Genomic DNA, 15655 nt, shown 5'->3' on the forward strand with positions numbered 1-15655 from the left:
TAACTGATATACAACTAAAATAAGACGGATAATTTTTTTTGCCACCTTTTTGTAACTATATTTAGAATTAATTACGAAGTCGTAATAACGAAGTTGTTTTCGAACGGATAAATATCGTGATTTATTAAGAGTAATTTCGTCTTTTTACGAGAAAAAAATGTGTTATGTTTTTAGTGGTGTACAGGTGAAATAGATGCGACCCAAGTCGGTCATTTGAGAGATTTCCCTCGTCAATTGCCATCCATCACGCGGTCGGAGAGAATCTAACGGTTGGATTAAGACACGTGTCTAATTACCCGTGTCGGCGCGTGTGATGTAATCGCTGACGATGAAATCTGGGTCTCACTTCTTCACGTTGGATACGTGCCGAAATGAAAATTTTAACCACCCGTTCCTAACAAGTTATGTATATATTTATTTATTACAGATTATAATTATTATATTTGTACGAAAAAATGATGAAATACTTTACATTCATCTAAAAAATACTAAATACATAAATTATTATATTTATCTGAAAATAAAAGATTAGTTGATTTATTTAGTTTAAAATGATAAATTTATGATATTTCATGATAGTTTTAAAATATGAAAAATCTTATAGAAATATATAAAATTTTTAAAAAATGATCACATAAATATTAAACTGAAAATTAAGTTGCTATGTAAAAATGAAAAAAAAACTATCCGATTGTAATTAATAAATTTAAAATATTTTTTTATTTCTTGCACCAAAACAATTTATTATTATATCATTTAACAATTTAAATCGGTTATTTAGTTTTAAGTCGATATAATCATTTATAGTATTTCGGTAAACTATTTCATTCATTTTATACACGTTACTAATATTTTTGTAATAATAAAATTTTACAATTCCGAAGAGATCCAATCATATAATCTCCGTTACAAAACTTGGGTTATCAAATCTTACAACAGGCAAACTTGATAAAAAAAAGTAAAAACAACTTAAATTTTTTTTAAAATAAACATCTCTTAAAAAAAGTGATTGAAAAATATGTAAAAATATCCGAAAACTTCTAAATTTCTTTTTGTTCGAGTTTCCATACAAAAATATATAGATTTGCGACATAAAAAAGATTGTTGATCTATAAATCAGAATTTGTTTATATTTTTTTTACTACGACAAAAAGTTTAGAACTTTATAGGTTGATTCATGACCAATGAACGAGATTGTCCAATTGGTCTATTTTTATTTATTATTATACACCAATTTTGAAGATGAAAAACCATTATTCAAAGTGATATTCTACGAATAATATTTTATAAGAATAATTAATTTAGAAATTTTCTTTTCATTTCTCTATAAATTGTTTAGATGAATGTAAAGTATTTCATCATTTTTTCAAATTTAGACAAGTAATTGTAATTGTTTGTATTGGGTTGTTTCGATTTGCAATATAAAGTTTTTTTTTCTTATATTGAAATGTTTATTTTAGAACTCTCTTGCAAAGAAATAAGAGAGAGCGAGAGAGGTTAGGGTTTCGAATCGAAGAAAAAAATCCAGAACAGAAGAGAGGAATCGTTGCAGAGGATCCATGGAAGAAGCTTTGGCAAATGCTTTGGCTATCGCTGACCAGAGGCAGAAGATCGAACAGTACAAGCTCATCCTTGCCTCTGTTCTCTCCTCCAACGATCTTCTCCAGGCCAAGAAGTTCATCGATCACAGTATTTCTTTCTGTCGCATTGTCTGATTTCACTTCAGTTTTTGATTCCCGAGCAAATAAATTTCGAATGATTCGGTTCGAATTCACGAGGTTTTAGTTATAAACCATTCTATGATCCTGGCTCTCTCACTTCATGTTTTCCGCTTGTACTCGTGATTTCGCTTTTGTCTTTGATCTGGAGTGTCTAAATTCCCAACTATGTTGTTTAAAATTATTCTCGAGGATGACTCTTGGTTCGAAACTGTTTGATATTTCCAGTTTTATCCGATGATGTCCCGTTGGTGGTCTCGAGGCAGCTTTTGCAATCTTTCGCACAAGAGTTGGGGCGATTGGAACCGGAGACACAGAAGGAGATTGCGAGCTATACACTTTCTCAGATTCAGCCTAGGGTTGTTTCGTTTGAGGAACAGGTTCGTGTTCATTCTGGTTTTAGAATGTATTTTGATTGATTGATAATTGCTACATTGTGAGAGAGACCTGTTCCAATGGTTTTGCAGGCTCTCATTATCAGAGAAAAACTAGCTGACTTGTATGAATCAGAGCAGCAATGGTCAAAAGCAGCTCAGATGCTTAGTGGCATTGACCTAGATTCTGGAATGAGGTCTGAAAGTAAGCTTGCATCTATATGTGCCTGTTATATTCCTTGCGGTAGCTTATTTTGATTCGTTGTATTATCTAGCAGGGCTGTTGACGATAACTTCAAGCTCTCAAAGTGTATCCAAATTGCTCGTTTATATCTTGAGGTGTGGCTTCCCCTTTCATATGCATTTTTCAGAATGACTTATGTGTGCTATTCATGAGTTTGTAAGCACCTATATCACGTATCCTTATAGGAAGGAAAGTGCAAAGGTGGGAAAGACCATAAGACCTGGTCTCAACAGCAAAAAATGTTCTTTGGCAACTGAAACATTGCATTGAAGTGTTCATGTGCTCTCTCAAAATCTTCCACTTAAATCCACAATGCTCGCAACGTGTCCAGAACACAAAATTCATCATAAAGATTAAAATCAACTGTATGTTATTTCTAACTCTGAGCGATTGGATTGTATTAATATGTATTTCATGATCCATTAGGCACGTTGACAGGTCATTAGATGAGAAATGATAAACTCAAGTCTCATGTAACTATCAATGTCTACTATGTTAGGGGCTTTCATCTTACTGACAATGTCAGTTGAATATCTTTTGAAATTGCAGTTAAATTGTGGGCTATGTGGCCTAAAATTTTGTGAAGTCACTGCTATTTCTTCAATAGTTTATAATTTCGATATATTCTTCATATCTGAATGTGTCTGGAACATCTGCAGGATGATGATGCTGTAAACGCAGAGGCTTTTATAAACAAGGCCTCTTTCTTAGTGAGCAATAGTCAGAATGAAGTACTGAATTTACAGTATAAGGTTTGGCCTCTTAGGTGACAGTGATTAACAGTTGCTGCGCTGGTAGATAAGGGAATACTTGGCTGTCGGGTTAAAACCTTTTCTTTTTCAGGTGTGCTATGCTAGAATTTTGGATATGAAAAGGAAATTCCTTGAGGCTGCATTACGGTATTATGACATATCTCAGATTGAAAAACGCCAAATAGGGGATGAGTAAGTGAACGTATTCCTCTCTGCTACCAAAATTTGATTCTAATCATCCATGGATCCCCATTTTTAATGCTCCCGTCTTCCGTTTTCCTCCACCTCCAGAAAATGCAATTGAATATTCTCTCCATCTTCTCGAAGGAAATGCTTTACCGCCATGGGATGTGGTTATTCCTTCCTCATACTGGAAGTTTCTGATGCCTCATGATACTTGCAGAGAAATTGACGAGAATGCATTGGAACAAGCCCTATCGGCTGCTGTTACCTGTACCATATTAGCTGGAGCTGGTCCTCAGCGTTCTCGTGTTCTTGCAACTCTATATAAAGTAATTCACAGTGGGATGTAGTCTTCTTCTTCCTGATCAATGGTTCTTTTTTCGTTTCTTTTATTGGTATCTCTTTTTTGTGAACAGGATGAACGGTGCTCCAAGTTGAAGATTTATCCTATATTGCAGAAGGTTCTCTACTGAACCACCTAGTAGATGCATTGTTGTTTAAAATACAAGAACACTTTGACATGCACTATCTGAACATGCCTGAAGTCCGGAGGAAATTTTCTTTGGTTTGATTTACAAATGAACTGATAACTGGTTCCCATTTTCACCATCCATATTAACTGTAAACCTTAATATGAATATTCCAGGTGTATCTTGAAAGGATCTTGAGGAAACCTGAGATTGATGCTTTTGCTGAAGAACTGAGGCCCCACCAGGTCGAACTGTTATCCAGATCACATATATTCTGTGTTGTGGTTATGTCATTGTTTATAACAAGTTTTGACCTTATCGTGTTTTCGACAGAAAGCGTCTTTGCCTGATAAGTTCACTGTTCTCGATCGTGCAATGATTGAGCATAATCTTCTGAGTGCAAGCAAACTTTACACAAATATAAGGTTGGAGACGTAATGCATTCCTTTTTTTTTTCTTGTGGATTTTTTTTCCTGGTTATATGATTAAATATTAATGCCATTTAGTGCTCTACGTGTTTACGCCTTAGGTTTGATGAGTTGGGAACGCTTCTAGGGATTGATCCGCAGAAGGTATTATTGAAATCAAACTCCATTTCCATTTCTTCCCTTTTGAAAATGTTTTTTCATGTGTTACAGAAGAGCAAAATACGAAGTCAAGCGCTTAACCCGTAGATTTTCTTTTTTGGCAGGCCGAGAAGATAGCATCGAAAATGATTTATGAAGATAGGATGAGGGGTTCCATAGACCAGGTTAGCAATGACTGGATTTTTCTCTCTTAACCAATGCCAGATTTCTAAACCAGCCTGATCAATATATTTGGCCCGAAATGGAATGAGCCTTTGTTGTATGTTTTTTTCTTCTTTTCTTTTTGTGTTGTTCAGGTGGAGGCTGTCATACACTTTGAGGATGACACTGAAGAACTACAACAATGGGACCATCAGGTTCTTGCCTTAAGAATTTTTTCTCTCTTCGCAAACTACGTGTTTGGGTTTTTGAAAGGTAATCAGCTGAAAAATGGGGGACGCTTTGTTTTATTCAGATATCGGGATTATGCCAAGCTCTGAACGACATCCTCGATGGCATGGCGAAGAAAGGCTTACCGGTTCCTGTCTGATCGATTAAATCCCCCAGACTACTGCTGCAAGACATGGGTAATTCTCCAATACAATTATTATTATTATTTTTTTTATCAGAAGCTCTTTAGTTCGTTGCTATCCGTTATTTTTGGAAATTGTCGGGGCGTATCTAGAAAGAGATCTACGTAGAGAAGTCTCATGGCTCGAGTTTGTTATTTTTGTTGTTTTTGCCAAATTGTTTTTATAATTTTCAGAAACTCTTTTTAACTGCCTGTCTCTGGGCTTGCGCGTATTCGTGGCCCTTTTTAACAAAGAGGGCGGGAGGGAAAAGACGGGAAATGATGGGTGTTGGGGTTTTAGCAGATTTATGTATATATATTAGGGAGAACCCCATAAAATATCATCACCCAACTAAATAGAACTTTTTTTTTTAACAAATGAATTCTTCAATTTGGGCAAAGTATTATACATAACCTTTTTCAAGAGGCTAATGTCTGATTATTTTATTGATTTTTGATGTTGTGTGTGAGCCTCTGCGGCAACTACAAACCGATCGGCCAAATATCAAAATATTTGATCGTCGGAAGCAAAAGTAGACAAACTCTGTGTGGTGCAGAAATCACATTTCTGAGGTATCCCCGATTGATTGGGAAGGGAATAAATTAAAAAAAAAGAAAAGAGAAAACTTACTATATATATATAAAGTGGAAAAGAGATGAGGGTTTACGTTCTTGGAGGCGGAGGTTTATAAGTGGAGGAGCCTTTGGCAGGATCCTTTTGCAACAGCACATCGTGATTGATAGACGCTAACTGTGACAAGTTCTGCACATTTTTTTCACAAACAACAGGAAAAAAAAACATAAACATAAAGGTCACGGCTGAACTCTTTAAAAGAAAACACAAGAAACATCAAACGAAATCATGGTTTCGGAATGTTATCGAATACCAAATTGATACAAGTCAGGGAGAGAGAAGGTTATACCTTGAAAGAGAAATTAATGAGGGAGAGATTCAATGGGGCTGCTGAGTCGAACTCTGCCAAGTTCGTGCATTCATCAATCTAACAACAATCCCCCATAAACAATGACAATGAGTTATATTAGCATATATGACAAATGTGATTAACCAAACCCCTATCTAAGCCGAATGAACTAATACTGAAAAAACTGAAAGATTCTTTTACAGATGAGTATTTTTATCAAATAAAAACTGAAACCAAATCGAATCGAACCGAATTTAATATAAAAACCGAATGATTATACTGTTATAGTTTTTTTTTTCCTGAAACCGAACTGAAACCAAACGGAAGATGAAATGGCAACCCCAATCAGTGTGTATCTATCTATCTATCTAGTAATTTTACCTCGTCTCCCGAATAAGAGTCGCTGTTTTCGAAGTCGGTGGTGACGCTGCAACTATCGTCTCCATCCCCACGCGATACGAAATAGCTCGTGTCATCTATACTCTCCGGTTGTGGTACAAATGCAGCCTACCCCACCAAAGACCACGTAAGGTTTGCCCAAATTCAGACAAATGGTAATGTTATCCAAAGGTACATATATACTCGATCCTTATCCTTGTTTCTTATAACCCCTTCAGCAATGACTAAAACCCCGCCAATGCACTTGTTTTCTTTCTAACCATCTTCTCTTTTGCGTGTGTAAAAACAATTATTTACCTTTTGCATAGCGAGATTCTCCCAGTCTACTCCTTGAAAGAAGGGATGCGACTTTACCTGGAAAAAAAAAATGGGATCTGATTCACCACTGAGAATCTGAATATTTACTTGCAACTGCAGCGTCATCCTTCCAAACTTATCTGGGATTTAAAACCGTTACTTTAGATAAAAACAAAAAAGTAAGAGGAAATTGACGGAACCTCTGCTGCTCCATTGGCCCCCAGACGCTGATCCGGCTCATGGACAAGAAACCTAAAGAAGGGAAAGAAATAAATGAATTAATATGCCTATGGAAGAACTCATAATATGTCAAACTCATATTGAACCAAGAAATGCAACCCCCACCATCCTACAGCCTAAAATTCAGTAAACGGTAACTGGCAGAAATCCTCCGATACACAGATTAAAAACCGTTGGAAAACATGTTGCCCAGAATTATCCAATGAATCTGGCAAAAGAAGCAAACTTGACACGAAAATGGACGAGTTAGAAAGCCTGAAACAGACCTGTAAATCAAATCCTGAGCTTCGTATGACATGTCACCAGGCACATCTGGCCAAGGGATTTTTCCATTGAGAATGTTATCAAAAATTATCTGCACAGCAAAGATGGAACTTTTGCCCGTCAAAAAATGAACTACGTCAAGAGTTCGGTGTGCATCAAAAAGATGACAAAAATTAACTGATTCAGAAATGGAATAGGGGATGGCAAAAGAAAGCTATTATGGATGCATCAAATATTATGGAATTCTCATTGCTGTTTAACTAATAGTAGATGAAGCATTCATGTATACAGTATGCATAACCAGGATAAGCGGTATACGAACCTACTGATCGGATTTCTCCATAATAATGATATGTGTTGGGCTCATTGGGCTACCAAAGATCATACAACTAAGTTTTTAGCCTAAAAACTTGCCAGAGGCTCCTGACCAATATCCTAAGCAGGTATAAACCGCCATGGGATTTTTCAAAAAAAAAATGGAACATCGAGCAAGGAATCTAATGATAATGGTTACCTCTGGACGAGCTGCTGTGAATGGTGGAATTCCAGTTATCAATTCGAACAAGATGATTCCCACTGACCACCAGTCTGCCGCGTAACCTGCAAGCACCATCAAGAAGGTAAATTGAATTGCCTTCTAGTTGCCAAAAAACAAAAACAAAAAAAAAAACTAAACAAAAGCCTAACAACGTTCAAAGGTTATATCCAAACCATGTTCAGTTCCAAGAAGAATTTCAGGTGCTAGGTAGTCAGGTGTCCCTACAGCTGACTGCCGACTTCTTCTGCCATCAGCCTGCTTCTTGTGCAAATTATGAGCACCTGACATTGGAGCTGCATCCGTCTCATGTCCAGATAGATCAATAGTGTTGTTTATAAGACCGATCTTCGATAGCCCAAAATCTGTTAGCTGGTGACAAAGACAATAATAAGTCGAATGGGAATAGCATAAACAAAGTATTTGAATACTACAATGCAATGCAAAATAGACTGAGCATAGGACTTTAATGACGCAGTTTGCACATCATGTGCGTATAAATCTCTTGTTTTTAACAAGTAAGAGACAAACAAATCTCTAAACTTTCTGATGGTATTGTATTCACCAAGGAATATTGCGACCATCTGCACATTATCTGCAAGAAAATATAAGGTTCAGGAGAGCATGAACACCAGACCTTGATGTGTCCATCATGAGCGATTAACAGGTTATCAGGCTTCAGATCACGATGCACAACTCCCAGAGAATGGAGGTACTCCAAAGCAAGAACCTGAAATAAATAAAAATTGTTTCCTCAAGAGTCAGTCAGTAACTTTGGTGTATTCATACTCATACTAGGTCTTTAACGAACCAGTTCTGCAATGTATATACGAGCAACATCTTCTTCAAGACAGCCAACTTTTCGGAGTAAAGAGTATAAGTCACCACCGTTAAGATATTCCATCACCAAGTAGAGGTTATCTCTGCAGGTGAATGAATAAAAAAATCGAACCTGCATTAATAAAACCAAATATTCAGTCCAAGTCTAATTTTATGCTTAGACAACAGAAAAGCATTGACAAAACCACTTCTGACAATTATTAGTATTTTATGCTCTGCCAGTATCGGCTCGAGATCATTACCAAGACTGTGTATTTAGTCAAAGAAATTTTTATATGCTTCGACTGGAAGCACTGAAGATTACCACAAAGGGATTTCGGACAGTTATTAGTATATTACGCTCTGCCAGTATCCGCTCTATGTCGTTTTTCCTTATCATATCCAACTTCTTCAGTACCTGTGTACATAGAGTAAATTAGATTAGAACATTGAGAAGCTAATTCCCAAAACGCTTGACACAAATGGGTTTTATTCAAGATATTTTCAAGGAAAGAATGATAATTAGAAACTAAATACTATGAGTAAAGATATCCTAGGAAATTTGAACTTAATGGTCCTAAAAACTAGGCTGTCTAGAACCGGATTAAACTATCGGTTTGATAACTTTGAAAAGAGAGGACAAACCAAGGAACCATCAACCAAAAATCAAGAAGAAAGAAAGAGATATATTGGACACATCTGCATACACATATTTTCGGTGGGGCATATCATCCACAACCAAAATATTGCAAGATATTACAAGTAGATGTTACTTGTTAGCCAGTTAATCCATATTATTATTGGGTCACTTTGTAGAAGCTTTCCACAGACATGTATTCTTTTGGTAGAGCCATTCTAACGCAGTTTTCTTTACTTCAACTGTTGTTTTAGCTGATATTTTCATTCTGTTGCATTTCATTGAAATATATGGTTCACGGCACACTAAATTTATAATCTAAAAACGTGATACTGCAAGCCAAAATTTGCTAAATGGAAGAGAAAATCAATCTACCTTAATTGCAAAAAAATCCCCTGTTGTTCTTTTACGTGCAAGAAAGACTTTACCAAAGGCACCTCTGCTAATTGGTTTGATGATCTCAAAGTCGTCGATACTTGTCCTGTCTTTCTGCAGAAGTTGTGGAGCAGTCCCTGAGCTAGTTTGGGATGTGTTCTCCAAGATAGTTTCACTTTCTTTGCTTTGACTCACTGAACTTTTGTCATCAGCTATTTCACAAGCATATATATACTTCTCACTGCAGATGTTAAGATCTGGGTTAATAGCAATTATAGAATGAATTCAGTGATTACTGTATAACACGGTGTGTTTACCGAAGAAGTTTTTCTATTCGGCCCCCAAAAGAATCTATTACAAGTGCTTTGAGCTTGCTTTGCTTTAAGACAGCTTGTAAGTCTTGCATACAGGCAAGCAGATAGTCACACGATCCTGCTTGGGAGAGATCTGTGCCTGCCCCACAGCGAGCAATGTCTGCAAGGTCCATCATCTGCAAAATAAAAGGATCAAAGGGAGGATATAACATTCATCTATGTGCAGAATACTTAATATTTTCTGGAAAAATAAAAGAAATCAGTGAAAAACAAATGATATCCACATGCCCACCTGGCTCAAGTAACCAAGTGAAGACATGCATCAAAAGAAGCTGATTAAATTATGGATTACTAAAATGAGTGGAGTTATTCAACAAAAAGAGGGGAAATTTTCAGCATGTGAAATTTTGTATCAGCATTCACGCCGAAATGTATTGAGCTTCTATGTAATTCAAATTGAGCTAATTGATGCAATAGCCTTTAAGATGTCGGCATCAGCTCAGTGATTTGATGAGAAATGAAACTTATACCTCCGAATTTTCTCAAGATAATAACTTAGTTCAAAATGTAGATGTTAAATAGGGAACAAGAACGGATTGACTTGCATGGCAGCAAGGTACTACAGCCAGCAGATCATTCGAGAATAAATTTACGCTAGACGATGAATGTCTAACTGAGGGAGCCTAGTGAAAATGACTAACCGGTTGAAGATCCTCTTGCTCAGTACTATGCTGGTCTAGCCAAAAGGAGTCAAAGTGGCTAGTTCTAGGGGTATTCGTAGAAGATACTGACGTCATGCTACCAGTTGAGGATGATGTGCCGTAATTGGAAAGCTTCGCTCCGATATGGCCCTTCAAATTAATAGGGTGCAGCGAAGATTCGTCTATGAAGGCCGTGTCCATCTCGTGCAGATCTTCAAACATCCCCTCAACACCTTTATTCCGCCATTCATTTACCTTTGGAGAACAGCCTTCAGATGCAACTCCAGATTTCTGCAAAGCTGAGTTTTCTGGGCCACCAGCTTGAGAATAGGAATTTAAACTCCGTGAGTCTATAATCTGTTCTAGTATCTCCTCAAGCTTCAAAAGGCGCTCGTCCACATCTGAACAATTTATTTCACATTTATCTGCATATGCACATATGTAGGAGTGGGACTCCAGATGCAATAGAGGAACCTCCTCCTCGCATATCCTGCAGATTACTGAATCAAATCCACCAAATTCTTTTCCCGATTCATTCAGTGTCCCTTCTTGATAATCATCGCCCAAATCATACCGTTGTTCCTCTAATCGAATATCAACTTGTGGTTTCTGCGATGGAAATCTCTGTTTAAGGACCTCACTACTTTTTCTAGCAGCATTATCCTTGCGATCATCCGGAACAATAGATTCATTGTCCTGCATCTTGAAATTTTCCCCAGCTTCATTCCTTTGATATACAGAATAACCAGGACCACAATTAGCAACCCCCGGTGAATTTCCCCAATTTGTTTCTACTGCAGGGATGCTGTCCAAACATTCCTTAAACTTACGAAAGGAATTCTCGTTAATTGGCTCACTCTCTTTCTGAAACATCACAACTCTTGTACAATGGGTCAATATGAAAAGCAACTGCGTAAACAGCCACTTCACGTGTCCAGCTTGACACTGTTGCCTTTTTCTGGTTAAATCTTGCACAATAGATTCACAAGTACAACGAAGCTGAGCAGATGGCATTTCTATACAATCCTGGGCCAGATTAAGTAGCTCTTCTGCCATTTTTCGGTCTTCAGGACACGATGAATCAATTTTTTCCATAGCCTCTTCCACATCTATGACAAAATCATCCAACTTTTCATCCACGATCTCCTTAGCAACGTCAAATCTAGAATGAAGAGAGCCCAGAAGTTCCTGAATTAACTCCAGCAGAAAAAAGAGAAGCCAGTGAAGTTAATCAGACAATGAAAAATAATATGAATACCTATGCTATTGATACGCCACAACCACAAGGAATATATTTAAAGTTTCACAAAAACAAATTCAAAAAGTCACTGTTATTTAAAAATGACTTGGAACCCAAACGATCAGAATTTCATATTATAAGATCATATGCATGCTATAAATTCCATTAAAGAACACTGCAAATATCAGCAGCAGATATAATCATCAAAATACTATGCCAAATCATACCAAGCTCCTGGGTACTGAATTGTACTGAATGCTACCTTTAAATCGTTGTAGCTGTGAGGTCGAGGATAAGCAGTTCGAATGCCACCCCTTGGTCCTAATTCATGGGAGAAACTCTTTATACCCATTGAGACCTTGCCATAGGGAACACTACTTTCAGACTGCTTGGCCATCCTCTCTTCGTCTTTGTCAGACGTCTTAACTTTTATATTGATATCCTGTTTCCAAACCAAGCCAGTTAATTCAAGCCACTGCCGTAATAAAACAGTCAACCAACATGCAGGCGTGAGATAAAGAGAAGAAACTTTTTTTTATAGTCCATCAGAAACAAAACCCATTAACCCACATATTACCTCACTACTCGAGCAACCATCTTTAAGAGAATTCCAAGAATTCTTGGGTATATAAGACGCAAACCACCTCGACAGCTTCTTTCCTTTACGCTCTGATACAAATATGCCGCAGAGAGTGAATTAACTGGAATTCCGAGGTGTGATCATCAGCAACTAAATCTAACAATTAGAATTTATATAGCATTTCCGAGCTTTTATATCACTCTCTTCATTTTTTGGGAACTATATGTCTTCCTCAATTTGTTTCTCCAAAGCCAAGTAAAAGAACCTCTATAATCTTGACAAAATTCATGATAATTAGATTGTCAAATTCACTAGGTTGCCATATGAACACGTTTCATTTGCAAAATCACCTTCAGAATAGCAAGGAATCAGTTTACGAAAGACTGATTCTACATCAATACACACAAAAAAAAAAAAAAAAATTCTACACCAATACTCAAAAGACGACATCCAGTACTTGTTTCTAAAAAGATAAGGAGAAACAAGATAAAACAAAACCTTGTTTGGGAGACCTTGTGACTCTGCCATGCCCGCGAGGAACAACACTCTTCTGCTTACGATTCAAAGGAGGTCGTAAGGAACCATGATTCCCGGAATCTTCAGGTTTCGGACCTGTTGAAGCTAACCGAGTCCTGATCCGGTTCAAACCTGTAGGAATCGCAACTTCAGACGAAACGCCTTGATCCTTGCGATTCTCTTCCTCCGCCATGAAAAATCTTCTCGAGCTGAGTCAAAACGAACAAAAGAGAAACCCTAACACCGGCGTCTGGATTCTCCGGCGCCGGTAACGGAAAGAGACGGTTCCATGGACGGTGATTCTTCGGCAAAAGCGATGGGAAGCGTAATCAGAGACGGCGATAAGATTATCGGAATCGGAAGTGAAGCCGCCGGAGATAAGGAATCGAGAAGGAAGGAGCTTGGCGAGAGAGAGAGAGATTGGTCTTTTTGGCAAGCTTCTGCTGTGGGGTTGGTTACAGGCGCAACGACTCGCGTGATCGTGACATTCATCAATTTAGTTTTTTCTTTTCTTTCTTTTTATTTTTATTTTCGAAATTTGAAAGTATTATTAACTGTAACCAACGAACAAACCAATGTTTTTGTCCTACTCTTACAACATAATCCCAACCAAAACTAAGACATATCCCTCTTAAAGCGATACTTTTTCTTCGGATTAAAATATTAATATTAGTGATACATTTGAAAATCAAATTTGTTGAGATGTTATCTTTAGGAAATTATATTTAGTTATATATAGAAAATAAGTAAAAAAAAAGATATCTTTGATGATATATATATAAATTATCTTTTAGGAAATTAAATATTTTATGGAATCGGTGGGAGATGGTGTTTATACCTATACGTACTCGTTTCATTTATTCTCATTTTGAGCAGTAATTAAATTTGAAATCACCCAATAAAAAAAGATTCTATGGAATCACTATGATTTTTTTGTTGTTGAAAATCACTATGATTTTGGTAATGAATCATCTTTAGAATTGCTGTCTTTAATTGTATAAGTTATGGTATTTATTAGAATTTTTAGAATATTAGGATATAACGGTTCCAATCCAATTAAAATTAGAGATATTAATTACTTAGATCAAGTCAATTTTGGACATCTTTCGAATTTTCCTTTTTTTTAAAAAAATTATAACATTTTTCTTAATTTTGTTTGATGACAGGTCTAAACGATGTTATGCAGATTTATTTATATCAATTAAAAAAAACATTAACTCTATTTTTTTTAAGACGAGTCTTTACATTTAACGTCTTGTATATTTCTAGAAAGTGAAGTCTATATTGTAGACTGGAAATTTATCTTCCAATAAATAAAAAGTGTGTAATAAATAAGATAGAAAAAAAGGAAAGATAGAAAACGTTTGAAAATTTAAGCATATACTGTTAGTTTGTATATATATTTCAAGTTTCCAATGATAATGACAAAAATGATGTAATAAATTATATATTTGGAAATAAGTGTTTCTCTTAGGAAAGACTCTTATTTGTAATAACCGATTCAATTGAGTTGGCATATTTATCTGTAATAAATTAAATATATATTCTGTAATTTTCTTATCTTTTTTTTTAAAGAGAAAACCTATTCATAAGTTTTTGGGGAAAAAAATACTCAACTTTCAAATTTTGACAAAAAAACATTGAACTTTTTATTTTATCAAATAAACATTAAATTTTTTAAGTTTGACAAAATAAACACTTAACTCTTCAATGATTGTCAAAATAAACAAAATGATTGATGTAGCACAATGAGATATAAACATGTCAGATTATTTTACTTAGTTTTTTTACAATCGAAAAAAGTTCAGATATATTTTTTTATCACTAGAAAAGTTCAGTGTTTTTTTGATAATCGGAGAAAAGTTCATATATTTTATGGATCATTTAAAAAGTTCAGTGTTTTTTAGATTCGTTTAAAAAGATTAATGTCTATTTGATAAAAAAAATAACGTTTGATATTTTTTTTGTCAAAATTGAAAAGTTCAGTGTATTTTTTTGGGATTTTTCCTAAATTTTTTTATTCTTGGGATTTTGTTGGACATTTACAAAAAAAAAAAAAGGCCCTCCAAGTTAGTAGTATATTGTTTTTCTCAGATAATAGTATCTCATTATCATGAGATATAAACATTTAGAATTTAAAAAATGAGATGACAAATTTTATTCTTTTAGTACGGAAGAGTAAAAAAAATGGAACATTGTTTTTTCTAAGGAAACAAAAACATAGTTTTAGTTGACCCAGCGCTGCTATTGTTTAAAATAATTAAAAAAAATTGAATGGGATAAAACATTACAAATGAAAAATAACATATAGTATTTCGAATTTATATAATTAAAAAATTAGAATATGACGTGGTGAGACTGACAATTAAAGTTAAAATTATATGGGGCAGTTGACAAAGTATACCAAAAATCCAAGTCTATTGACATTTTCAAACTTTCAATACGGTGGCTATACAGGGGACTGGGGACACATTGTATATCCGATGGAATCCAATCCAATAATATTTTATTTTATTTTAATTCAAAATTCGAAAAACTTATCACATAGAAGAACCCTAATTTTTATTATTATTTTTTGAGATAACGACAAAAAAATGAAACAAATATTGGGATATTTTTTGTCCAAAAAACACGTACGTCTCCAGCCTCCAGGTAAGTGTGTTAATTATTTAATATTGAACTAAAATTAAATGTTATCTATGCCAAAAATCCAAATGATTTGATTTTTTCATGTCCAATTCTATATGTCATATCTAAAAATTGAATATTGAGATAATTTCATTTCAAATTTATACTTAACAAATCAAAGATTGAAATTTAACACATTACTCAACGGCAGTAATAAATTTTTCATACTTCTATGCAAAATCGGTGAATATTTATTAAATTCACCCCCGATTTGGTTTGCATTAACTAACCCCTACTTATCTAAATCAA

The 15655-nt window shown here is 35.2% G+C and overlaps 2 protein-coding genes across 4 annotated transcripts; one reads left to right on the forward strand and one right to left on the reverse strand.

Moving 5' to 3' along the window:
- Positions 1-1440: 1440 nt before the first annotated feature.
- LOC104814156 (COP9 signalosome complex subunit 4) lies at positions 1441-5329 on the forward strand. 2 transcript variants are annotated; one of them, XM_010542048.2, is made up of 14 exons: positions 1441-1689; positions 1947-2098; positions 2186-2289; positions 2368-2431; positions 2996-3088; positions 3180-3280; positions 3492-3600; positions 3688-3732; positions 3918-3986; positions 4075-4166; positions 4271-4313; positions 4433-4492; positions 4625-4684; positions 4783-5329. In XM_010542048.2, exons 1-14 carry the CDS (start codon positions 1560-1562, stop codon positions 4855-4857), a joined length of 1197 nt encoding a protein of 398 aa, XP_010540350.1. In that variant the 5' UTR covers positions 1441-1559; the 3' UTR covers positions 4858-5329. The 2 variants fall into 2 exon arrangements, with proteins under 2 accessions (XP_010540350.1, XP_010540351.1); XM_010542049.2 differs by having other exon boundaries at positions 1442-1689; positions 2371-2431.
- A 152-nt stretch (positions 5330-5481) lies between these two features.
- LOC104814158 (probable serine/threonine protein kinase IRE4) lies at positions 5482-13190 on the reverse strand. 2 transcript variants are annotated; one of them, XM_010542050.2, is made up of 17 exons: positions 12701-13190; positions 12200-12291; positions 11885-12064; positions 10383-11570; positions 9685-9857; positions 9368-9608; positions 8681-8773; positions 8348-8488; positions 8174-8266; positions 7713-7908; positions 7516-7601; positions 7004-7092; positions 6698-6749; positions 6498-6554; positions 6183-6308; positions 5802-5879; positions 5482-5641 (listed from the first exon to the last, which is right to left on the reverse strand). In XM_010542050.2, exons 1-17 carry the CDS (start codon positions 12909-12911, stop codon positions 5543-5545), a joined length of 3195 nt encoding a protein of 1064 aa, XP_010540352.1. In that variant the 5' UTR covers positions 12912-13190; the 3' UTR covers positions 5482-5542. The 2 variants fall into 2 exon arrangements, with proteins under 2 accessions (XP_010540352.1, XP_010540353.1); XM_010542051.1 differs by having other exon boundaries at positions 12200-12323; positions 12701-12777.
- Positions 13191-15655: the final 2465 nt, after the last annotated feature.

Source organism: Tarenaya hassleriana, unplaced genomic scaffold (assembly GCF_000463585.1).
Source record: "Tarenaya hassleriana unplaced genomic scaffold, ASM46358v1 Cleome21, whole genome shotgun sequence".
NCBI classification, from domain to species: domain Eukaryota; kingdom Viridiplantae; phylum Streptophyta; class Magnoliopsida; order Brassicales; family Cleomaceae; genus Tarenaya; species Tarenaya hassleriana.